This window comes from Panthera onca, chromosome C1 (assembly GCF_046562875.1).
Source record: "Panthera onca isolate mPanOnc1 chromosome C1, mPanOnc1 haplotype 2, whole genome shotgun sequence".
Taxonomy (NCBI): Eukaryota; Metazoa; Chordata; class Mammalia; order Carnivora; family Felidae; genus Panthera; species Panthera onca.
Window position 1 is genome coordinate 127,712,758 of NC_138346.1, and position 25,421 is coordinate 127,738,178.

At 53.9% G+C, this 25,421-nt stretch overlaps 1 protein-coding gene across 2 annotated transcripts in view; it reads right to left on the reverse strand.

The window, feature by feature from the left end:
- SLC6A17 (solute carrier family 6 member 17) overlaps positions 1 to 25,421 on the reverse strand; it is a 51,562-nt gene that overhangs the window by 2,589 nt on the left and 23,552 nt on the right. For both annotated transcript variants that reach the window (XM_060623871.3, XM_060623872.3), the window contains exons 4-12: positions 24,780 to 24,906; positions 23,832 to 24,013; positions 22,036 to 22,146; positions 6,339 to 6,580; positions 5,873 to 6,065; positions 3,840 to 4,032; positions 3,174 to 3,333; positions 1,392 to 1,554; positions 9 to 907 (exon numbers count right to left, since the gene is read on the reverse strand). In XM_060623871.3, coding sequence (XP_060479854.2) covers positions 539 to 907; positions 1,392 to 1,554; positions 3,174 to 3,333; positions 3,840 to 4,032; positions 5,873 to 6,065; positions 6,339 to 6,580; positions 22,036 to 22,146; positions 23,832 to 24,013; positions 24,780 to 24,906 — 1,740 coding nt within the window. In that variant the 3' untranslated portion in view covers positions 9 to 538. The remainder of the gene's footprint in view (positions 1 to 8; positions 908 to 1,391; positions 1,555 to 3,173; positions 3,334 to 3,839; positions 4,033 to 5,872; positions 6,066 to 6,338; positions 6,581 to 22,035; positions 22,147 to 23,831; positions 24,014 to 24,779; positions 24,907 to 25,421) is intronic.

Here is a 25,421-nt window from a genome sequence, read left to right on the forward strand (position 1 = left end):
CCCAAAACAGAATGTGGGGACTTCCACAAGATTCCGTCCCAAGTCTGAGCCCTGAGTCCTGACACAATCGTCCCATCCCCAACCTTGAATTCATCAGCCTCTGGGCTGCCCCACACCCTGTCCTACCCGACGCCGAGCCTCTCACCACCACCTGGCGGCACGGAGGGATGCCCAGGACCTAAGAACGACAGGTGCCAGGTTACAGGGAGCGGGTAGGGAGAGTGACCCCTACAGTGGCCACTTGCAGTCTCCACTGTGCTGGGAATCCGGACTTCTGGATTGTTCTCGTTAATCAGCTGCGATTTGGTGAGCGGGTCTCAGGAGGTGAGATGGGCTGGGAGCCTGCACTGGGGACAGAGTTTCTCCCGGCCCCTGCTCAGGTCTAGGGAGGAGCTGGCCGGGACTGGGGTGGGGGATGAGGGAGGGCACCCCCCCTCTCCGTGGGCAGAGGGCCTGGCCTAGGAAGCGAGGCCAGGCCGGGACGAGCAGGCTGGTTGGGTGTGGGGGGAGAGGTGGGCAGGGCAGGGTGGGGTGGTGGTCACAGCTCCGACTCGGGGGTGCTGGCCAGGAGGTAGCTGCTCCCATAGCGTCCATTGGGGTTGCCGCTGGTCTCCAGGGGTGACGTGCTGCCGGGCCCCAGGTAGGAGCGGTGAGTGGGCATGGGGGAGGGCGCCTCGCTGGGCACCTTGCTGAGGATGAAGCGGGTCTCATCGTTCTCCTCCAGGTTGGAGATGTCCTTCATCATGCGGCCCTTCTTGTAGGACACGGAGAGGGTGTTGGAGCCATCAGAGAGCAGGTGGAAGTGCCGGAGGATGAACACCACGGGGATGGGCAAGGTCGCCACGACGATGAGGGTGATCAGGAGCGCCATGGCCCAGTTAGGGAAGTACAGGTAGCGCTCCGCAGCCTAGGGGTGGACGGGGGCGAGGGCTGCTGTCCGACGCTGTGACCACCTCACCCTCCCGGGACCTCCAGGCCTGACTCCTCCTGCCCTCTCCCATCCCCACGTGCCATCCTGGCCAGGCGCCAGCAGAGATGGAGGGCATCGGGGTGGCTACTCGAGTTAGCTGGTCGCCTTGGTTAAGGGCCCTGGGTCTCCCCTGGGTCTCGGTTTCTACATCTGGAAAATGGATGGGTAATTCTGCTCTACAGACATGGACAGAGAACACGGGTTAGGAAGACAGGACAGGTGCACCAAACTTTCTGACCCTCAGTCTCCCCCTTTGTGCTCTAGGGGTAATGCCACCTCTCTCTCTGGGCCATTGTAAAGATTACAGATCAGCTGTGCAAAGGCCCTGGAGGGGCCTGGCATACAGCAGCTCCCCTAGAAGGGTTTATCTCTATTGCCTGGGGAGATGCCAGTGACCCTGGGGTTTCAGGTCCCCCCTCACCTCCTCCTTGATCCAGGCGCTGTACCCGGGGGGCGTGACCCCCAGCTGGATGATGCTCGCCGTGGTGAGCACAGCCATACACAGTGGAGACACGAACTTCCACATGTAGAAATAGAAGCGATAGGGCCGGAAGCCCAGCATCTCTGTCAGCTCCTGCATGAACCTGCCAGGTGCACAGAGAGCCCAGCTTCGACACCCCCACCGCGCCTGCGTACCCCCCACAACTGCTTCCTCCAGGAAGCCTTCACTGACCAGTCCCTCCCTCCCAGGCTCTTCCATTCTTCACATTCAGTGCTCCCAGTTTATTATTCGGTGGCCCAGCTGGCCTCTTCGCAGGCTCTGGTGCCCTCTGCTAACCTCCCCTGAATACCTAACAGCTCACCCCATCCAGGGATTTGCTGCTGTTCACGGGACATGCCTGGGCAGCTGGACAGGCGCCGCAGGACTTCTGTGTGCGCCTTGCACCCCACCCCACTCACACTGGTCTGGCTCCACACGCCCCCTGCTGGAAGAGAGGTGAAGGGCGCTTCTCTAGCGTCCAGGGGCCCTGACTTGGGGGGTTCTAACGCCTGGGTCTGTGGGTAGAATTACAATAGCCGGCAGGCTGTGTACATGAATGTCATGAAAAAAACATCATTTCTACTTCAATAACATCTAAGTGCAATCTTGCATTTCTTACTGTCGTAAATGCAAGCCACCACAGTGGTATTGGCAGTACCTGAGACTTTGTCACCAATTCATTACATCACAGACACCTTCCCATCACGTTACAATCGAAGCCGCCTACAAACGCCATTTATGTCCACCGCTATCTCACGATGATTGCCATAGCTAGGTCGTGTAACTTCATGCAGTAAAAATAAGGTACCTGTGCGTCACTGTATCCGATTTTCAACAGCACTTTCCTAGTTTTCATCTTCATTTATTTCCTCTATCTTACATATTTTATCTTATCCACTTGAGAATAATATTCTGGGGCTTCACCTGACTGCAGAAGCCTCTTCTGCAGGAGCAGCCTCTTCCAGCCCCGGTTCCCAGGGCTGTTCCTGTCTTACCCCGCGTCCCTGCCTGCGCTCTTGTAGGAAGAAGATGGCTGTAGCAGGACCGTGACAGAGCCTGATTCCAAGACCAGGTCCAGACATGAGCGGAGGCTCTGGCCTTGTGGACAGAGTGGGAGGGGCCCGGTCCTGGGGCTCCCCAGGCCCACAGATTTGTTAAATGAGGAATGAGGCCGGGGGGCTGACGGTGGATGTGGCTCTGCTGTGGGCTCGGGCCACGAGCCCCACTGCTTCCTTACTGCTGAATTCCCTTACCTCACCCCCCAGACAGGTCCCCAACCGCACTTCATCTCGCACCCCCAGATTGCTCACCCCAACACTGAGTCGGGCTGCTGAAGTCCTACAGTTCTCTCTGAGTGTACAGAGAGAACTTGTACAGCCGCTAAGTGCTTAACAAGCTTAACAGAAGTCTGAAGAGCTGGTACTCAGGTAAGGGGCTACAGTAATTTAAGGCAGCTTAGAGTGATGCCAGGACCTGAACCCAGGAGACTCACACCCTCAGCCTGTCTCTGCCTCTTACCAGCCAAGTGGCCTTGGGGAGTCACGTCCTCCCTCTGAGTCCCAGATCTCTAAGGGCACTTTGAGCGTTGACATTCTGACTCTGTGATCTCCTAGCCCACTCAGAAGCAGCCCTGGGGACACGGCACTCTCCAGGAGGTCATAATAGGACAGACCCCTCCTCCTGTCCCACGCCTTCTCCATGTCTCCCCCCCCCCCCCCTTACTTCTTGGTTCCATAGATCCAGGCCACAGCAATGTTCTCAAGGATGACGATGACGGTGAGCGGCAGGGTGGCAGAGTAGTCGTCAAACATGGTGACAAAGTAGTTTCCGGAGCGCTGGACGAACAATAGCCCCACGAAGAATGCAAAGACACAGCAGCCCACTACAGAGAGCCGGGAGGCCGGTTTGGGGGCACAGGTGCAGGGTGGGCGGGGCCCAGGGGTCTTGGGGGGCACCCAGGCCCCTCCCTTCCCACCCCTCCTCCCTGAAGGCCTTCAAGGGAGGGTTCTAGATGCTGAGCTTCTGAGCTCCCACTCTACCAGGAGAGGAGCGGCCCAGGGCTGGGAGTAGCAGAGATGGAGCAGGGCGCAAGGCCAACGTGGAGGGAGGGCACCCCCCCAGGGGGGTTCAGCAGGCCCTCAGAGAGAGGGCCACGTGACCCAAGAAAGAGCCCATCCCCCAGCTCGGGTTTGGCACAGATTCCCCAACAGCCCTCTCCTGGCTCTTGAGTGCTCTCCTCTGGGTGGTAAGCCAGGCTCCAACTGCATCCCGGGGGGGCAGCAGGGAGCCTTCTCAGTATGGAGTCTTTATAAAGTCAGAGAGGCACAATGGTCGCCCCTGAGGGCAGCCCACAGGGCCGGGGCCGGGGGCGCTGCCGGGAAGAGTTACCTGTGAACATCTCCTTGGGCACCTTGAAGGTGTCGATGATGGGCGTGGTGATGCCGGCCATGGTCCCAATCATGCTGCCCAGACCCAGGTTGATGAGCATCAGGAAGAACATGACAGACCAGAACGGGGAGGCCGGGAAGTGCGTCATGGCCTCAGTGAAGGCGATGAAGGCCAGCCCTGTGCCCTGCACGGACTGAGGACGGGGTGGAGGGCGAGGGCTCAGCGAAGCCCACACCACTCCTGGGAGCCCCTTGCTTCCTCATCTCTGCCCCTGCAGCTTTAAGAATAATGATTCCCTCCTTCACAGAAATCCCTGCCCCCACCTAAATCTCGTCTTTGGCCAGCGGGTCTCAAACTTGAGTGAGCAACAGCATCCCCCCCTCCCCCAGGGAGCAAGGTACCGTTTCAAGAAGTTCACCTGTGGGATCTGGGAGCTATGAGCTGTCTAGGGATCCCAGGTGATCTAGATGAAGATGCTCATATTTAGCCCAGCCTGAGACCCTCCTCCTCTAAGAAGTCTTCCCTGATGGCTCCAGCCACAACTTTGGGAGCATCCCGTTCTGAGCTCCAGACTTTAAGGTAGTGGGCCCAGCCTCCAGTGCCTAATGTAACTACACCGGAGACTTTAAAACACCAATGTCTGAGTACTCCCCCCGCCCCCCCCCCCCCGGAAATGATCATTTGATTGGTCTGGCGCTAAAAGCTGGGGTATGTGGGTTTTATTAAGTCCCCGGGGGACTCCAATGGGTAGCCAAGGTGGAGAGCCACTGCACCCATGCCTGGGCCCCTGCTCACGGGGCAAGTGACCACACACCGCCCACGGAAATCACTTCTACGCTGTCCCGTAGAGACCCGTGATTGTGGGGAAACACCTCCCCCAACTGCGTGAGTGTGTAATTCTTGTCACTTGGATGTTATCGACGACGGATCATATAAGGAAGAAAAACTGGCTCCAATCCTAGTTTTATTCAGAGGACTGGGCCATGCCCAGGAAAATGGGGCAGGATCTCACGGAAGGGAGGCGCCCTTTGTGCTGCCAGTCACCTGGGGGCAGAAACCAGACTGGATCGTTTGCTCTCGATCACATGGGAAGAGGCAGAGGGTACAGGACACGGCTCCCTTAGCGTTAGTATAGTGCCAGCAGCATGCAGAGGACTTCACATCGAGCTCAGGCATCAGGACAGGGAAAGCTCATCTTCCCTAGCTTCATAAAGAGGGCAGAGTTGGCCTGGGCTGAAGGGAGCTGGCTCTGCCCCATGGAAATCTTGGCACCAGCTGGGTCCCAAGACCCTGTGGGCATGTCTCTATCCTGTTACCCCTACTAACAGAACAGTCCCTTTGAAAGTTTCCAGCTGTGCAAGTGGGAATAGAAGCAAGGTGACCAAACTTGGGCCTGAGCATTAAGGAGGGAGCGGTAGTCACCTGCTCTGTCCCAGGGACTAAGGGTCATTGCGGCAGTGGGAGCTGCAGTGAGTGGGGACAGCCGGGGGAGGGAACCGAAGCATCAAGGGGTGACTCAGAGCATGGGGACTCGAACCCTGGCTCCCCTTACTAGCCGTGAGACCTTGAGCAAGCTCCCAATTTACAGGCTACATAGCCGCAAAATAGGGGGCCATATTAATACTCAACTCACAGCACTGTCGTGAGGGCCAGAGGGGACAGACAGCAGAGCGCACTCAGTAATGGAAGTGCTTCTTTTCTGTGAGCCGTGTACAAAGCCTTGTGGCAAGTGCATTATGTATGACCGTGACCCACGTGCAGGAAGCCTGTGCAACACATCTGAAAGTCATTCCGCACGATTCCTGTGATCTCTGGAACGTGTGTGTGTGCCTCGTGCCAAAGGTTTGGCTGAAACCTTTCCTCTCTCCCTCCCTGGACGCATCATGGGTCCTGGTTTATCAAGCAAGCAAATGAGTCCCTGGCGGCCTTCTGAGGCCTGCATCCAGGCTCCAGCCACCCCTGGCCTGTCTCTGGGTCCCACACTCCCACGTATGCCTTCCTGCCCACCCCAGGAAGGGCAGCCTGCCTCACACCTTGTCCAGCTCGTCCTCCAGGAGGCAGGGGTCGAGGCCCAGAGCTGAGAAGTGGTCCTCCTTCACGGCCATGATGACTTTGTACATCTCCGTGTAGTCCTTGGCAGTCAGGTGCGAGAAGTTGACGTGTGGAGGGATGAGGTCCCGGCTCAGGACATTGGTGTGGAGGTACCCCAGGATTTTCTCGGCATTCCTGCAGCACAAAAAGGGGAGGGCCAGGTAAAGAGGCAGGAGTGGGCACGGTCCCTGAGGCCCCTCCCAGACACCCAGGAAGGAGCCCACATGGGCCATCGACAGAGACATCTCTGAACCCATCCCTGGGATCCGGGGCCGGGGCCGGAGAGAGCTCCTCTGATGTCCAGCCATCAGCCCGGGGCAGATGGGGACTCTGCCTCCGTAGCCCGCCTGCCCCGCCTGGGTAAGGTGGACAGGGAGAAGAAGGGACAGCAGCCAAGATGCCACCTACTCGACCACACACTTCTCGTTCATGATGTTGGCCTTGAAGCCCAGCACGGCAAACACCACGAGGGTGGCCAGCACCGAGGTGAAGAAGTTAATGAAGGACACCAGTGCAGCATCGAAGTGACAGTTGTTATCTTGCTTGTTGTAGCTGGAGAAGGCGATGACACCCCCGAAGCCTAGCCCCAGGGCGAAGAAGACCTGTGTGGCTGCCTCCCGCCACACCTGGGGGTCCAGCATCTTGTCCAGCTGTCGGGGGAGGACGAGAGACACACAGATGATGGTTTTATTCACGCACAGTGGCGCTCCCACCTCGGCCCCTTCCTTACCCTCACTGGAGTTCAGAGGCCGCATGGCATGGTGGGAAAGCTGTGGTTGGGTGACCTTGGGTTTTCCCCTGACCCCTCTGAACCTGAGACCCCCACGTGTATAACACAGATAACAAGAGCATTAACTTCAGAGGATTGTTGTGAGGCTTAAGTGAGATAAAATAAATGCTGTGTGCTTACTCAGTAACTTCTCAGTTCATTTGAACTGCCACCTTTGCTTACCATGGGGCTATTATACTGAGGAATATCTTCAGGGCCATTAGGTATGATGTGTGGTGCACAGCTCGAGGGAGGGCCATTCATTTGGACTATAGTGTGAATGGTGCCTCTTAGAGTTGTGCAGTGTACAACCTGCACAACAGCACTAGAGAACTGAGAACACGAGTGTTTCCCCGATACCTTCTCCACTTCAAACCATGAAAAAGGACACCAGCTCCTCCCTCCTGCCCACCTGATCTTCTTTTCCCAGGAAAAAAATAAGGGCCCCATGTTCATTCTCGCACTTCTACACGTTCTGGGTCACAGAAAGACCCTTCCCCCCTCCCACCCAACCAACTTGAAGCACAGAACCCAGACACTTCCTAGAGAGGGGAAACCCCCTTCCTGACCTTCCACCTGCCTTCAGACCTAATGGAACCCTGCACCACAACAGCCTGTAGAGGGTATGGGGCAATTCCCAAAGTGCTTTTCGTAGCCATTTTCCTTTTACTGTTTGCCCCTCAAGACAGGGACCGTGGCTTGGACCCAGCACGGGGCTGTAGAGTTAGATGGACCCAGGCCTAAATCTGACGCCCATCCTTAAATAGCTTAGAAGGGTTAGAAAAATGACAGTGCCTGTTTTATGAGCCTCAGTTTTCTCATCTGAACAATGGGAGCAATAATAGAGTATCCCTCCCACGGCAGTTGTGAGGATCAGATGTGCAGCAACAAGTAATGCCTGGCACATAAATAGCAAGTTAATCCTGACAAAGTGCCTCTGACTTGGTCAGGACAGGTTTTTGGGGTTTTTTTTTTGTTTTTTTTTGTTTTTGGTGGAGGGAAGGAATTACTGTTCACATTTTGAAAGAGTGAACAGACACCCCAAGGTGAAAATTACTCGCTCGGAGTTACTCGAGTACAGATGCTCTGATGCTGGCCCCTGACACCCTCCTAGCACCCCCCCAGACCATATCCTCCTGCGCCTGTGCTGCTGAGGTCAACCCAAGTGACCGAGGAGGCAAGGAGGTTCTAGAGAGTTTGCTATCCCTACAGGCACAAGCCCGAACTGGTCCTGTCCTGATCGCCCCTCGCTGTGTGCCTGTGGCCAAGTCCACTCCCCGTGTGCGTACTGAGGCCTTGGACTTGAGGCTCCGCCCAGTGCTATCTTACAGCCCTAACGCCCAGGATGGAGGCCCATCTGCCTGCCACCTCAGCAGCTCCCTAGGCACAGTTGAGCGCCTGGAGTCACCCCACTGGCTGAGAAGATGCTGGCAAGCTTGGAGGGCTGGGAGAGGCACCCCCAGGCTCACCCCAGCCTCGCCCCAGGCTGGGGAGGAAGAGGAGGACGACGGTGGTAGAGTCTTCAGGGTCAGTGCACAAAGGGAGGCCTGGCCGGCGAGTATGTGTGTTCTGGGGGCGATTAAGTTCCCCTCACCTTGCACAAAATAAAGTCATCTTTGGTCCACCAAGAAAACCCAGAACCCAGGCTTTAAGGAGCTAACAGTACCCTACTTCCATGAGAAGGGGACACCTTCCCCATCCCCTCCCTGTCTCTGCACACTCAATAGTAACGTGTTGTGGCCTCCCTGTGAATATGACACGCAGCCACTCATCCATCAAACACGGGACACCTACTGGGGGTCAGGCCGGGGGCTAAGTGTGGGGACCCACAGAGAGTAAGAGCAGGCAAGGTCCCAGCTCCTGTGGAGCTGATATTCTAATTGTCAAATGACCCCACAAACAGATGTTAAGTTGCAAAGGTGACAAGGGCTGTGAAGGCCAGGACCCAATACTTGGTCGGGGGGAGGCGGGGGGTTGAGCCAGTCAGGAGGCCAGGGACAGCTTCCCCTGAGGAAGGGATCCTCGAACTGACATCTGAGAGGTAGAAAGCGAAGTTAAGAGGGCAAGGAAGAGCATTCGGACAGAGGGAACAGCGTCCGCTGAGGCCCCGAGGCAAGGCAGGACAGAGGAGGGCGTGTGAACAGAAAGAGGCCAGGCTGCCTGAAGCAGCAAGGATGAGGTGTGAGAGGTACAGGTGAGGCTGGGGGGCAGAGGAGTCAGATCAAAGGTCTTACCGGGCTCCCAAGAATGCACTTAATCCAGGGGGGAAAAAAGTGATCAGATGTGCATTTCTAACAGAAACCAGAGCCAATGAGGCAGCCCTGTTAGGAAGCACCTCTGGGGTCCAGGCAGGGTAATGATGGCCTTGCCTAGGGTCAGGGTGGAGAGATTTCAGCAGGAAAAACCAAGTCGACCTTCGCTCTGGACTGGAGGTGGGGGGATGCTGGAGAGTCAGATGCCAAGGTGACAGCCATGCTTCTGGCCTGCGTGCCTGAGGGGGTGGAGATGGACACCGAGGAGAAGGGGCAGGTCTTGACGGGGTTGGAACGGTGCCGATCGAGACGTCAGCTGTAGAAATGCTGAGTTTAATGTGTCTTTACGAGAGGCGAGAGGAGATGTCAAGTGGGCGGGCAGACAAGTGAGCCTGGAGCCCAGAGAAGAGAGGCTGAGCCAGAGATGTAACTCGTGAGGTGCAGTTGTGCGGGAAGGAACTGAAGGGCTCACCGGGGTGGGGAGAAGAGGCAAGCCAGGGGCCGGGACAACATCTCCAAGTTCAATGCAGCAGAGAGGGAGGTGCAGCAGCCCAGACGGGAGGAAGCGCAAGAGAGGGCTGGCTCCGGAGGTCACAGGACACAAGCCTGGCTGGAGGGGGACCCAGGCTACCGAGAGAAATATGCTACGGTGAGCAGGTCATGGGTGGGCTCCGTCGGAGCTGTTCGGGAAGCGATGTGGCCAGAGTCACGTAGATGCCAGGAAAAGTGAGAAGCAGAGGGGAAGAAACGAAGGCAAAGCAGATAATCTACTCCTTGGAGAAGCTAGCCCTGGAACGGCAGGAGAAACGTGGCAGGTTCAGGCCATCAAGGAAGTGTGGCTTTTTTATTTGGTATCTTGTTTTTGCTTTTTTAATTTTAATTTTAATTTTTGAGAGAGAGAGAGAGACAGACAGCGAGTGGAGGAGGGGCAGAGAGAGAGGGAGACACAGAATCCGAAGCAGGCTCCAGGCTCTGAGCTGTCAGCACAGAGCCCGACGCGGGGCTCGAACTCACGAACCGTGAGATCATGACCTGAGCCGAAGTTGGACACTCAACTGACTGAGCCACCCAGGCGTCCCATGTGTTTGTCTTTAATGCAGTGACTTGATATGTAAAGGCCGATGGAGGGCAGGGGATCTAGAGGGGAGGGGGTCTGTCTTCCACAGGGAACCCTGGAGCTGCTCACGGAGGGAGCAGGACAAGAGAACAGGATAGGGCAGCTGCAGGGTGGGTTTGTATGTTCCGCGTCTGTCTCTGAGGGGGTTTCTGTCTTGGTGGCTCTGTTCACCCCGTAACGCAGAAGGCTGACTCACCTGTTAGGGGTGAAGCCGGCACGTTCAGACAGGCGGAAGAGGTTTAAATCGGTCACAGTGGAGCACAGAGAAATGGAGCAGGGTTATCCCACATTGTCGAGGGTCCACTGTGTTTGCAATGTCGTCTTTACGAAAAGTAGGACAGGCCCACGTTTCCTTACCTAAAAGCCCCAAGGCCAGACTGGTTTTGGAACTCGGGCTCTTCTTCCTAACTTTATTTTAGAAAGGTAATATGGTGCATATGCCACACAATTACATAATCCCCCAGCGGGGTCTGGGGCAGCACCCTGTAATCAAACACATTGGTATTTCTGTAGCAGAATATGAAAATTCACACCAAGTGAATCAATAATGACTATAAATAGCCTCACATCTGTTCAGGTCATTTTGCCGCCAACTGAGTTCCGGGAGAAAGAAAAAACAACTTTTGTTTTTCAGGGCTATTTGGATTTTGGCATTGTGAGTAAGGAGACAGAGGCCTGCGTGGAAATTTGAAGATTATTTTAAACAGGAGAACAAAATAATCGTTGTCCCGACGGGCAAGGACCTTTGTACCTCCCCTCTCCTGGGTGGGTTTTTAAAAGATTCTCCCAGGAGGTTCTAGAAATGGGTGGGGGGATTACTTATGCCTGGGAGGTATGCTGGCATTCACTGATGCTCACCAATGATCATTCATGACAGTTCTACCAATCAGCTGGAAACTGGGCACTTCCCAAAATGGCCGGGCTCTGGGCGGTCTGGTGAGTTCCCACCAGGAAGAAGCACCAGATTTTGTGACAGAGGGTAGGTTGAGATGGACACCGCCCTGGCCGTCCCCCTTGCAGGCTGAAAAATCTTTGACGGTTCCCCACTGTGTGCTGAAAAATCTTTTTCCACTCTTTGCTCCTATCTCCGAATGCAGCAAACTAACTCTTCCAAAGCCCCGCAGTCTCATACCTCTGGCCTTTGCCCAGGCTGTTCCCTCTGCCTGGAATTCCGCTCCTCTTACTCACATACGGGTGAAACTCCTACTTCTTTCTTAAAGGCCAGCATAAATATCACCTCCTCCTTGAAGCTTTTCCTGATGCCTCTGGCAGAGCTAGTCACAGCCCTCGGGCTCTTGCAACTCCACTCAATACCTGCATTCCAGGTTTATATGTCTGCCTTCTGTTCAACACTCTGTGTTTCTTAGGGGTGGAGCCCATCTCCTGTCCACTGTGTAAGCAGTGTCTGACACACAGGAGAGAAGGAAAGCGTTGGGAGTGAGAGAGAGAGAGAGAGAGAGACGGACAAGGCTGCTTCCTCAAGGTGAACTGCGTGGGAGGGACCACACCAGGCGCAGTGAAATTGTACCCGCCTTTCTGTGCTAGGATCAGGCTTCTAGGACAAGAAGATCCTTAGGGCTTTAAACCTCTACTTTCTCAAACATGGCTATTTTAATGCTGGCTTCCTTTCCTTTTCTTCTCGCTTGCTTTTTTTCTCCCCCTCCCCCATCCCCACCCTCCTTCTTCCTTCTCTCCCTCCTCCCTCCTCCTCCTCCTCCTCCTCCTCCTCCTCTTCTGGTGATTCTTTCAGTTTTCATCTACATCAGTTATTACCAAAATTTTTACAAAAGGGTCTGGACCATCTGTGAGGTCCAAACATATGTCATTGTCAGGATTTTCATCACTCTCTAAGCCTCAAAATGGGTAAATTCCTAGGCCCAGCCACTTTCAGGGCCAAGTTCCATAAATGGAGGCAGCCACACCCTAGGGAGACCACCATAATCCCAAACTGCACCATCAGAGCTGACCCTGTAACTTGGGGGACAGACTCTCCAAGGACAGGGTAGGCAAGTCTTATATGCAACGATCTGGGATGGGAACAAGAATTTTGTTTATGTTTTTAAGACTGTATCTATTTGCTGTTCTTTTCTAATTTTTAAAAATGATGGCACATTGATTGCAAAAGGTACAAAAGGTGGAGAGGAAAATATAACGAGCCCCCAGGTACCCATCACTCAGTTTCAACAATTTACCAACATATGGCCAGTCTCACCTCCTCTTGCCCCATTCCCCATCCCTAGATTATCTTGAAGAAAATTGGTGGCTCCAAATCTGATATTAATGAGGCCCCAGGAAACAGTCTGTGCCAAAGCTTGACCTTTGAGGACACACGTGCCCTGTGTGAGCAGCCCCTGGGCACCCCTCCAGCCTGCAGCTTGGAGGGGCTCTCTTGCTGATGGAGATGACCAGATGCCCAATGTTCACCTGTGGGTAAAGTGAGGCAGGCACCTTCAGGACTGTTCAGAACAACAGGAAAGCCTGGTGTTCCTTGAATTTAAAGGGGCTCTATCAGGATTCCTGGGGTGCTGGTGCATAATTCCAACAAGGCCCCGATCATGGGGTCTACAGAGGGTGAACCCGCGGCCAGACCTCAGGAAGCCCGATGTCCATGCCAAACATCAGGATGTGACCGCAAAAGGAGAGGTGGGGAATGGGCTCTCCCTATGAAAAGACAAGGCTCGCGCCGTCCTTGGGGTGCCTGCCCTAAAACACGGCAAGAGCTTCCTGCCATTTCCTTGGCACGAGGGCTGAGTCACTTCCTCATGCAGAGAGCGAGGTGTTTCACGCATTTGACTCAGCGAAACAAAGATGCTTTTGGAATCCACAAGCAGCCCCTGAGCGCCTGGCCTGACCTGGTGCGTGACTGGAGCACACACACCTTTGCTCCTCAGCCCTGCCGGGCACCTGCCGGTGCAACAGCCAGCTGGGGCCGCGAGACACCAGATGGCACTGGAGCGCCGGGTTCCCAGCGCCCAAGAACAGTGTCACCTTCACGAGGGAGAGAATAATAATCGCTAAGGCTTACCATGCGCTCTCCGCGCACCGGAAGCAGGTCCCCTGTGCTCTCCCGACAAGGTTGTCGGGAAGCCCCCGTGGTTTGCCCCATCTCGCAGCCGAGTAAACGGAGTGAGTTCCCACAGGGATCTTGCCCTCCGACCACTGAGTGACGAGCTGGGATCTGAACCAGACTGTCTGGCTCCGGAGCCCGCCCAAGGCTGGCTTGCCCTGGTCATCCTGCCCAGAAGCCCTCCTCTGCTTGTGGAGGTCAAGGAGCTCTACCACTGATCTCTGCCCCTGGGCCCTCAGTGCCTCCCAGGACCCCACTTCTCTAAGGGTTAACATGTACCCTTGACCCTGGGCCAGTCTGGCTCACGGGTGAAGACTGCTCATGTGTCTAGACCCCAGACGCGGTGAAGCGAGAGGCAGATGCCCAAAGCTGCACGTAGCTGAGGCTGTGCCGGGCCCCTGTCCCGGAAAACCGTGTGCTCTCATCTCAACTGATGACACATGGTTTAAAACTCAAAAGGCACAAAAGGGCACTGTAAGGGCTCCTTTACCCCACCCCGTATCCAGACACTCAGTTCCTATTCTTGCGTGCCCTTCCAGTGATATTTTATGTGTATATCAGTAACACACACACACGCACACACCCCAACATATATATCTGCGTGTGTGTGTATTCCTGCCCCCAGTCTGACACTTCCTCGTCGTGCTGAGTTAGGAACCCACAGAGTTCTGGGGCTTCTGGCAAGCTGCCCCCCTCAGCCCCTGACCACTCTCAGCCTCGTTCCCACAGTGTGCCTAAGGGACCACTGGGCCTGGTCCCTCGGTCCCAGGGCCCCGTTTACCTCGGCTGCTGCAAGGTTCCCACGACTCCTGGGTTGTCCTTCATCCGGACTTCGTCTCAGGATGGCTGGGTCTGTCCCCTGCTCTGACTCACGCCCTGCCCCTCCCTAACTGCCTGCACCCTGCCACCGGCCCCTGGAACTCACAGTCTGTCACCCCCACTCCCCCATCTCCACAAGCCTTCCCTGGATGCCCCCTCCCCCATGCCTTCTTGCTCCCACTTGGTGGTTCTCCAGCCTGGCCACACATCAGAATCACTGGGAGCTTTCAAGAGCTCCTACTACCTGGATACCACACCTGGGGATCCTGATTTTCAGTCTGTTGGCTGGAGTCTGATCGGTCGAGGGTGGGCCCGATCCGGAGGCCTCCCCTGCAGCCCTCTCGAGTAGAGGCTGTCCTCTTACGCGCCCAGGCTGCCATCGGGCCTGGAGGCGGACAGCGGGCTGCCTGTTCCTCCAGGTCGTTGTCGCTATTCCAAGTACACTGTCTCTGTCCGCTCTACAGCTATCATATTTCTGGGTCCCTTCAGCATCTCCCTTCCACTGAGATCGTCCTTCACCCCACTCCTAGGATTGTGCCATAGCCCCTGTCATATCTAAGAGCGGTGCGCCACCTAGGACCTCAAAGTCAAGGACCCTGAACCCCAGAGCACCGTCTTCCCAGCTCACCCCTTCTGGTATCTTGACTCCAAAAATTCTTCACCCGTCCTGGGACTATCTGCCCTTCACCACCCCCATCCTGTTTGTAGCACAGCTTCCCTTCTTCATTGGCTTGGTTGATGGTCCATCATTTGGTTGCTCCCTTGCTACCCTCTTAACTCCCCTGCTGCCTCTCCCCATGGTCATCCCTTGTTATCACCTCCTGACCCTGGTGAAGTCCAACCAACCTTCCACCGACTCTGGGCCTGCCCCCAAGCCGCTAAGCATAGCTGGAGAAATCACGCAGGGCGCACCTTGGGACCTTCGATGAGTTATTTAACCTCTCTGTGCATCAGTACCTCCCCCGCCCCCTGCAAACTGGCTAAAATAACACCTGCCCTGAGGGTTATTATGAGCTTCAATGAGTGACTGTATGTCAGGTGCACGTAACGGTGCCTGGCACACGTAAGCATCATCCACTGTAAAACACATGATTGTTCTCAGTATCCCTCCAACTGTGGGAAATAGCGTGCTTTCAGAGGTGTTAAACTAGGGGGAACTGTCCAGCTTGGGACTGGAGAAGTGTTAGCCACGCCATGCTGGCTGGCTTCACTGCACACTCGTGTGCCCCCTGACCGCCAGCCTGTCCTCCGTGCCGCCCACACTCCCTGTCTCCTGCACGGTCACCTCACACTCGCTCCTCCTTAGGCATCCACCACGCTCCGCCATTCGGACTCTCAACTGAGGCCCTTGCTTCCTCCTTCACAGAAGAAAATGACACGATGGGAAGAGAGAGCTCTCACAATGAGGAGCTCCTCACCACAGCTTCTCAGCTGCCAGCCCCTGTGCCCACCGGCTGGCCCTTGCCTCCTGTTCCTCCCCGATGAGACCAACTCCTCCACGTGGGCACTGAGCGCCCCCTCCCTGCTCACTCAAGGACTCTGGTTCCCCTCCACCCGAAAGCATTGATTTCCCACTCTTAGTTTTTTGTGGTTTTTTTTTTAAGTGTACCATTTGGGACACCTAGGGCGGCTCAGCGGGTTAAGTGTATGACTTCCACTCAGGCCATGATCTCGCGGTTCATGAGTCTTGAGTTCGAGCCCCGCATGGGCCTCTCTGCTGTCAGCACAGAGCCCACTTCAGACCCTCTGTCTCTCTCTCTCTGCCCCTCCCACACGCCCACTCTCTCTCTGCCCCTCCCACACGCCCACTCTCTCTCTCTCAAAAATAAACATTTTAAAAGCATAAACTTTAATGGTATTTAGCACATCACAGAGTTGTGCCCCCATTGCCACAATTTTCGAACTTCTTCATCACCCCGAAAAGAAAGCCCATCCTCATTAATGGTCACTCCCCTTTTCCCCCCAGCCTCCTCACAAACCCAGCCCTAAGGAACCACTAATCTGCTTTCTGTCTCTACAGATTTGCCTATTCTGGCCATTTCACGTAAATGGAATCACACAACATGTGGTCTTTGGTGACCAAAGACCAAAGACCAAAGAGGTTCGTGCAATGTCGTGGCACCTGTTAGTACTTCATTCCCCTTTATGGCCTAAGAAGTCACCCTCGTACAAACACACGACTCTCGATTCTTCTATTCGTCAGTTGACAGACATCTGAGCTGTTTCTACCTTTTGGCTCTTGTGAAGGATGCTGCGATGAACATTTGTGTACAAGTTTTTGTATGAACATGTTTTTAGTTCTCTTGGAAACACGCCTGGGAGTGGAGTTGCTGGCTCATACGCTAACTCTGTCTAACCTTTGGAGATGCTGCCAGGCTGTTTGCCAAAGCAGCTGCTCCATTCCACATTCCCACCAGCGGCGTATGATGGAGTTCTGTCATCACAGTACCGAGTTCTGAAATAACACCCTCGATCCCATGGATATCTCCAGTTTCCACCCATTTCTCATTTCTCTGCTTTTTTTTTTTTATAGTAAAACGCCTGGGTTTGCACCTGGGTGGCTCAGTCGGTCGAGCGTCCAACTCTTGGTTTCGGCTCAGGTCATGATCTCACAGTTTGTGAGATTGAGCCCTGCATCGGGCTCTGTGTGGACAGCGAGGACCCTGCTTGGGACTCTCTCTCCCTCTCTCTCTGCCCCTCCCCTGCTGGCTCGTGTGTGTGTGTGTGTGTGTGTGTGTGTCCGCACACGCGCGTGCTCTCTTTCTCTCCAGGGACCCGCCTGATGCCAGGTGCACTGCTCATTTCCCAGTCCTCACTGCCTGCCTGACCTCAGCAACTTTGGACATGGCAGATCATTCCCTCCTTAAAGACGTTTCTCTGCTTTGCCTCTGGGATTGATGTATCCATGTCTCCCTCCCCTCCTCCTCCTCCTCTTTGTCCTCCCACATTGGCTACCCTTCCCCCAACCTCTAAATGCTGGGCCCTGGTGCTCACTGCTCAGTCCTCTTCTCAGTGTTCACTCTCCAGGTGACCGTCACTAGTCCACTGCTTTAAAGTCTCTGATTCCCAAGTTTATATCTCCACTTGGCCTGCAGACTCAGCTGTCCGACTGCTTACCCAGTATCTCCGCTTGGTATCTACTAGACATTTTAGACCTGCTGTGTCCAAAACAGTAGTCTTGATGTTCCCCACCAAGTCTGCTCTCCTCACCGTCTGCCCTCATCTCCATGAATTCAACTCTGTGCTTCTAGTCGCTCAGGCAAAAGACCGTGGAGTCATCCCCAAATTGACCACTGTCCCTCTCTCAGCACTCACATCCAATTCCACAACAAATCGTGTGACCCTACTTCCCGAATATGTCCTGAATCTGACCACTTCTCATCACTCCTATTGCCATCACCTGGGCTGAAATCACAGTCTCCTCTCACCTGGAGGAATTCTAGAACTTGGATGGATTTACCTGGATGGAGCCTTCTGGCAGGTCGTTCTGTTCCACCCTTGCTCCCTCAGATTGTCTACAGCAGCCAGAGGGGTCTTTCGAAGATGGAAGTCAGATCACGTTGCTACTTCGCTCGGCACCTCCAGTGGCTCCCGTTTCACCAAGAGTAGACGCCAAAGGCCTACTTGGCTCATAACACACTCGTGCTCTGGCTCCCCACTGCCCCCTTCGCCGCATGTCCTACTTCTCTCCCCTCCCATTCCGGACTCATTTAGCCTCCTTGAATTGGATGCCAAACACTTCCAAACCTCGAGGCCTTTTCATTTATTGTTCTCTCCGGAATGGAATGAGCTACGTTCAGATATCCACACAACCTGCTTCCCACCTCCCCTCTTCACTCAAAGACCACTTTCTCAGGGAGGCCTTCCTTGAACACTACCTGAAGCAACCCCTCTCCCCGGTGTCCCTACTCCTCCTCTCTCTGCTTTATTTTTCTCCTTAGCAACACCACCCAGCAAGTCCTTAATCTTCTATTATCTTATTATTCCCATGAGGGCTAGGAAGTTCGTCTGCTTGGTTCACCACTGGATCCCAGGACCCACCACAGAGTCCAGAACCTAACAGGCACTCAGTGAACCTTTGAGGACTGAAGGGATAAATTAATGACAGTCATTTGGATTGTTTTCCACCTTTGGCCACTAAAATATGTACTACCATGGCCAATATGGTTCACAGGTCATTTTTGTTTTGAGGGAATAGATCTGCAGGGCAAATAACTGGAAGTGGAATTGCTGGGTCAAAGGACACGAATAGTTATGATTTTGAGAAACATTTTCCAAAAGTTTTGGTGGTAAGTCTACCACAATCTACCACTTTGTGTTGAGCAAGTCACATGGTGAATTGTGTGGCACGCCATGCTGACTTGGGTTTTTCACTGAATGCTAAGAAAGTAATCAGGAGAGATGTTGCCCAAGGAATCCAAGAAGTTAACTAGCCGTCAACATGAATTACTGTCCCATCAAAAATGCTAGAGGGTCGTCACGGTATCCTGGCCACGCTGCATTTGCCATACGTCCAGTGACTGCTTGGGGGCATGGACTGAAAGTCCAGATCCTATGGCTTGGATCCTTTCTGGTATTGGAAGACTACAGAAGAGGACTTTCAGCATATTCACAGACAGTCTGTGCTCTTTTCGAGTGGATTCTGAGATGCCCTGGCCAAAACTCTTCTTGGACTCTACCATGGCTACCAAATGGCATGACCCCTGGAGATGTCATTCACATGGTGGTCGGTCTAAATGGAGCAGCGCACAGCCTGGGAAGCTGTGTGCAAGGACCCCAGCATTCTATAGCACTGCTCTAGGTCAAGGACTTGAAATGGTTTCAGGGTTCCCCATCTCACCGATCCTGTCCTGGAACAGTCACAGCTCTGCAACAGTAGTCTGCCACATATGGACAGTCGAACAACTGTCCACCCTCACCCAGCCGTCATTGCTGGCCTTACCAGCACAGGCTGTGAAGGGGATCCTTGATGGAAGAGTTTGGCCTTTGAGGCCCTTAGGTCTCCCCTACCCCATTCAACACATCCATCCAAGGTCAAGAGCAGGAGCTGCCCCAAAGAACTGCTCAGTGAGCAAGACCTCAAGATGAACTCGCAGGCTCTATCCAGACTGAAAGTCACAAAAGCTAGATGGGCCAGGCACCACACCTGCTGGGTCTTGGTAACCTGGCTCCTCCAGGTTACTTTAAACTGCACTTCATGGAGGCTCTTGCCCATATACATGCTAACATGACATCACGCCATTTCCTGAACATCCAGGAAAAGGTTTTGGAGAGGAATGTCCTCTGTTATGCAAAGTACACATCAACCATCTCGCATCCATCTGATTGGCAAAAATTGAAGTCTAACAAACGTGGAGCAGCAAAGACTCTTGTCTACAACTGGTGGGAGTGTCGACCGTTGCCACCACTTTGCTGCTGTTTTTATAACGTTTATTCATTTTTGAGAGGCAGGGAGAGAGAGCATGAGCAGGAGAAGGACAGAGAGAGAGGGAGAGAGAGAGGGAGAGGGAGAGGGAGAGGGAGAGGGAGAGGGAGAGGGAGAGGGAGAGCGAGACACAGAATCTGAAGCAGGCTCTAGGCTCTGAGCTGTCAGCACAGAGCCCAATACGGGGCTCGAACCCATGAACTGTGAAACCATGACCTGAGCTGAAAGTGGATGCTTAACTGACTTGAGCCACCCAGGTGCCCTGTTGCCACCACTTTGGAGAGCAATTTGGCCACCATCTAGTAAAACTGAAGGTATGCATATCCTTTGGGATGGCAATTTTACTCCTGAATTTTTTCTAGACACCCTAGAAAAAAACTGTGCACATGAAGACCTGTGTGATAATGTTTACTGTAGTGTTACTAGCAATAGTGAAAGCTGGAAACAACAGAAGTGATCATCAACTAGAGAATGAATAAATAAAGTTCCGTGCTATGGTGGAATACTGTCCACCAGGGAAGATGGAGACACCAGAACTACAAACAGCACTATAAATAAACCTCAAATAACAATATGGGACAAAAATAAAAGCTGAGGCAAGTCACAGGAAGTTGCATAAAATACGATGCCACTTACGTAAAAAGTACGCACAAATGCTATACGTTGTTTATGCACACACGAGTATGTATTATGAGTTTTAAACAATGTACTAGGGGGATGAAGCTTGAGTTCCAGATAGTGGTTTTCTTTAGGGGAGGAGAGAAATGGGATCAGGTCAGGCTATACAGGCATTTTTTATGGCCTCTATAATTTTGATCTCTTAAAAATGTTTACTATATTATTATATATGTGTGGTTACATGCCTGAGATATTTCATAGTTAAAAAGGTGTTTTAGGGGCGCCTCAGTGGCTCAGTTGGTTAAGCATCCGACTGTTGATTTTGGCTCAACTCATGATCTCGCAGTTCGTGAGTTCGAGCCCCCCATCAGCCCAGGGCCTGCCTGGGATCCTGTCTCCCTCTCTCTCTGCCCCTCCCCCACTTGCTCTCTCTATCTCTCTCAAAATAAATAAAAAGGATGTTTTAAAAAGCATCTGAATCAAACGGAGAGCAGTACTGTGTATGCTGGGACCAGAAACCAATCTCATGAATCTGTTCCATACTGGGCTCTCTCAACATGGATCCCACCAAGGGGCCCATCCGGAGACCTGTATGAATCTCCCCATTTATGAACATCTCCAGAGTATACAGTTTTCCTCATAAGGTTCAATAAAGTATAACTAAAAGATTCAAGTGAAAACGTTGGACAGATCATCATTCTAAAATACAGTTGAAGTAATTCATAGAAACTGTTGGCTTTCTTCTCATGGCCGTTTCCCTCCCAAAGAAACCAGATTCACATTATTTTCTTCTTTGTCAGACATCCCATGTTCACAACAACCTTATGCCAGCCACGCGGCTCGGGAGGCACACTCTTGCCTCAGGAGGTTTGCTAAGCTCTTCCTAAAGAGGACCTCTGTGGATGTTCATATAGAAACCTCAGATGTTACCGCTAAGAATGCTGGGGGCCAATTTAGTCCCTCTCTGATGAATATAGAGCGGTGTGTATCCTGCCCATTGCCACCCTCCAAACATCAGGGGCTGTTCCCAGCTGCAGGGCAGAGCTGGGAGGGAATGGGGATCTCAATCCCCACCAGATCTGGGTTCTTCTCCCAGTGTCATCTGTATGAACTGTCTGTGTGAGCCCTGGTGTGTGTGAGCACGTGTGTGCCATGGCAGTGTTAGGGGCTCAACACGGTGGAGTTCTGACCCATGCCTACAGACTGGAGTCTCACCAACCAGCTGGGTGCTCACTGATCAGCTGGCATTTGGAGGTGGACCTCCCCAGCCTTGCCAGCTGGAGTTACTAACGTACATTGCTTGGGCACCTTGAAGGACATCCCAATCTGCATTTGAAATCCCCTTATTCCTCAGGGGACTGGCTCTGCCAGCTGTGGCCAGTGGTCTGAAGGGGAACAGAGAGGCAAGGCCACATGGTGGGCAAAGACCACCATTAAGAAACCCGTGTGTACACATTCGGGATGTCTACTGCCCTGCTAGTGTCCTGTGACATGTGCACAGTGGTCCCTCACTGGGCTATGGGGAGGATTAAAGGAGAGAAGATACGGATGGATTTGGTCAGGATAAAATCGCTACCCACACGGCCCATTATCTTGAGTTAAACAGTGACACCGTTCCCCTGATTTGGGTACAAGCTGTGATTCCCGGGGGGGGGGGGGGGGAGATCTCTTTTCTTAGGCATCTTCTTGGCTCCTGCTGTCACAGGTGCACTGTCGGAGCCTGCCACTGCTCCCTGCCCCCTGCCCCAGTCCCACCTGACGTCCCACCTTTGCCTCAAGCATGCCCAGTGCTTTCCCTCAATTGCTCATGTGGTTCCCTTCACTGCAATGTCCTACTGCCACTCGCTGAAATCGGATCTGCTTCCGGGTCATCCGTTCCCTGAAGCTTCTCCTGATTTCACCCAAATTGGCGTGATGTCCCTCTTGTTGGAACTGGGGCCCGTGACTATGCTTGACACGTAACAGGTCCTCAGTGAGTGCTAAACTGCACGAAGCTGGCAGGGCTCAGTGGCGTGGTCAGTGTCTCCCAGACCCTTACCTTGGGGGTGAACATGTGTAGGATGCCATCGACGGCCCCTCGCAGCAGCAGCCCCCGGACCAGGAAGCAGGCCAGCACCACATAGGGGAACAGGGAGCTGAAATACATCACCTGCAGAGAAGACAGGGACCCGCTGTGGGGCAGAATGCCTCCCGCAGCTGGCACCCCCCTCCCTGCTCACAGCTGGGGCACAGGAGCCCTCCTCTGATGGCAGAAGAAAGTGCAGCCCTGGGACCCCTGGGCACAGGGCCAAACCCACCCCACATCTGGCCTCGAGCCAAGGCAGGAGCACAGACAAGCTGGAGTCGGAGCGGCTGTGCCTGGGGCCAGTTTCCTCCTTTCAAGAGCTGGTAGGGCTGGGTCTGTGGCCTCCCCACCCCCAAGGGCCACCACGAGGGTGAGGAACCGTCTCCTCTCCCCTCCTCCTGTTTTCATGTCTCCTGCCTGCTTTTCTATCCTTGACTCCAGGGGACCCCCTAAGGATCTCCCATGTCCTTGGAACTCCTTTGACAGAAGCCTTCCAGGAGGTTACAGACATGGCTCCCAAGCAAAAAATCAGAAAAGGTCCTGCCTCTTATGACTATAAATTGTGTGCTGTTTTCTAGCATGTGCATTTTTTGCACACTTCTAGATTCCCCACGTGCCTGGCAGAGAGCCTCACACAAAGGAAATGCTCACGGAATGTTTGCTGCACTAAAACAAATCAAGAGGGTCGTTTGGGCAGGATGGTGTTGAAGGTAAAGAGCGGGTGTGTCCAGAGCCAGACCACCTGAGTCCTGATCCTGGCTCTACCATTGTCAACCATGTGACCTCGAGCGATTCACTTAACCTCTGTGTGCCTCCATTTCCTCATCTATAAAATGGGTGTAATGCTTCCTAACTCATAAGGGTGTTGTGGACCCAAAGCAGTCAGACATGTGGCAGTGCCTGATAAGTGCCACAAAGTCTCAGCTACTTTTGTGGCCTTTGGAGAGGGAAGAGGTGGAGAACACTCTACCTTTCCAAGGCTCAACTTCCTTACTCATTGAGTCCATTATAACACCTGGAGCTTCAGACAGATGGCCAAGGCTCTAGTTCCAGCCCTGGGATGCACTGGCTGCCTGATCTCAGGTGAGGAGCCTTCCCCGCTCTGGGCCTCAGTTCACTCATCTGTAGAAGGAGTGGATTAGGCCACGGGGTCCCTAATGTCCTTTGCGGCCCCGACAGTCCATGAATACCGTACATGCCAAAGAAGAAAGGGCCCTTACTTGAAAGGGGTCTGAGCTCCTGGGAGAAGGTGTATGGGGTTGGCTGGACTGCACCCCGAGAGAGCCACGGAGAGCCGTCCTCGAGGCCCCAAGGTGCCTGTACTCACAGCACGCACCTGCTCAAAGAGCCCTTTCGTTTCCACAGGGCGAGCTGCTGAGTTTTACCAAAAAGTGCTCAGAGCAGATGCTTCTAGGGCTTTTGCTTGGGAACCTAAAGGGTTAGGATGTAGACGAATGTCCCTGGGTCAGCGCTCCCAGCTTTTTTTCCCTTTCAAGTCTGCAGAGCAGGCCTGAGTTATCTGAGCACAGAGGCGGCTAGCGTTCAAAGTAACGATTTTCCACAAGCCCACTCCGACCCCCTCTTGGTGGGCAATAATCCAGCAGTGACACTCCCATCGCCTCCATGGGGGGGGGGGTTGTGTCATCATCCTGAGCCACTCAGAGGCCAAGCCCACCCAAAAGACCCTGCATAGCATATCCCAGTGTCCTCAGACCGCTGCCTTCCATGCTCTTCTACCCCACCCCCCCCCGAGTCCCTTCCTGACTCACCTTCCCAGAGGACTGGATGCCCTTGACCACGGCCATGCCCACGATGCTCCAGGCCACCAGGAGGCACAGGGTCATCTTCCAGTTGAGGCCTCCGCTCTCCGAGATGGAGTTGGAGATGTCCAAGGCCTCTCGGTACCAGAAGTAGGTGGTGGCTGAGCTCTTTTCACACTCTGCCTCCACCACTGAAACAGCAGCAAAGGCCACAGTGCCTCAGTCGGGGCTCTGGGTCCCCCTCCTCTGCCTGACCCCCAACTAGGGCAGCAGTGGGCGAGGGGCCGGCTGAGTGTGGGAGCAGGGAGGGACTGTGCTCGTTCTGGGCTAGCCAGGATCTGGCAGACCCTGAAGCCTCCAGATGGGGCTCCAGATGGGGCCCAGGAGGCTTTGGGACACACTGATCTGGCTGCATTCTCACACATGCCACTCCTTGCCCGCCTCCATCGGTGGAGGACAGCAAGGGTTAGGCAGAACTGGCCTCAAGTTCCCTGGGAAAGGTTCTGAGCTAGGAGCCAGACATCTGGATTCTCATCCAAGATCCTTGGTTAAATCAGTAGTGCAACCACAGGAAAGTTGCTTCTGGACCTCAGTTTACCCCTCTGTGTGGTGGGATACATCATTTGGCCTTTTATAGGACTGGCATGCAAATTAAGGCTGTTTCCAGACAGGATGGTGTTAGAGTTACACAGGATTGTAACAACTAAACACAAGTCACAATTTCTAGAGTTTTCTCTACACTCATTTCATTCAGTCCCCATAAGAACTCTATGGGATAGGCTGGCAAGGACCATCAGAACAGGAAATGTGGGTCAGGTAGGTGTCTTATTCAAGGCGACACAGCAAGTCAATGAAATCTCAAATCTCTGCCTAAGCCTCTTAGGCTCCTTCCACCCCTTCCTGAGATAGGCTGGCTGGGGAACCCAGTTGGTCATACTCAGGGGGTCCTATACTTGCCTGCCACAGTCCCATTCCTGGTGACAGGACATTCGCTCCAGGGCAGCGGGTACTGGAAGGACTTGAAGAAGTAGAAAATGCTCCAGCCGATGATCACATTATAATATAGCCCAACAAACAGGCAGACCTGGGGACAATGGTCCATGGTTGGGGGAGGGGTCATGAAGGCTGCAGGCAACTCCACCCCACCCCCACTCCCCATCCTAGGCCCAGGCTCCGGCTGACTTCACACAACACTGCTCACAGTCTTGGAGGAAGAGGAGGAGGAAGAGGAGGAGGAGGAGGGGGAGGAGGGATGAGACGCAGGCACTGAGGGCCTCTTCCTAATCCTCCCTTCATCTGGTATTCAGGGAATCCACAAAAGAATGTTTCAGATATTAAAGATCTCTCCTTTAAGCAATGAATTCTTAAAATGGTAATCCTTTCCAGTTTGAAATTCTTCTAAAAATGCTTAAAGCACTTCCCCATCATTTCCTGATGACTCAGGATTACAATCCCAGAGCTGCCCTCCGGGACCCTGGAGGCCTGCTCGCCTTTTGCCTCTACAGACAATGGCCCCAGACTGCAGTGTTCCTTGAGCTTTCGTGGATGCTTCTTCCTGGTTTGCTAAGTCCTCCCTCGTCTCAGGACCCCACTCTTCGG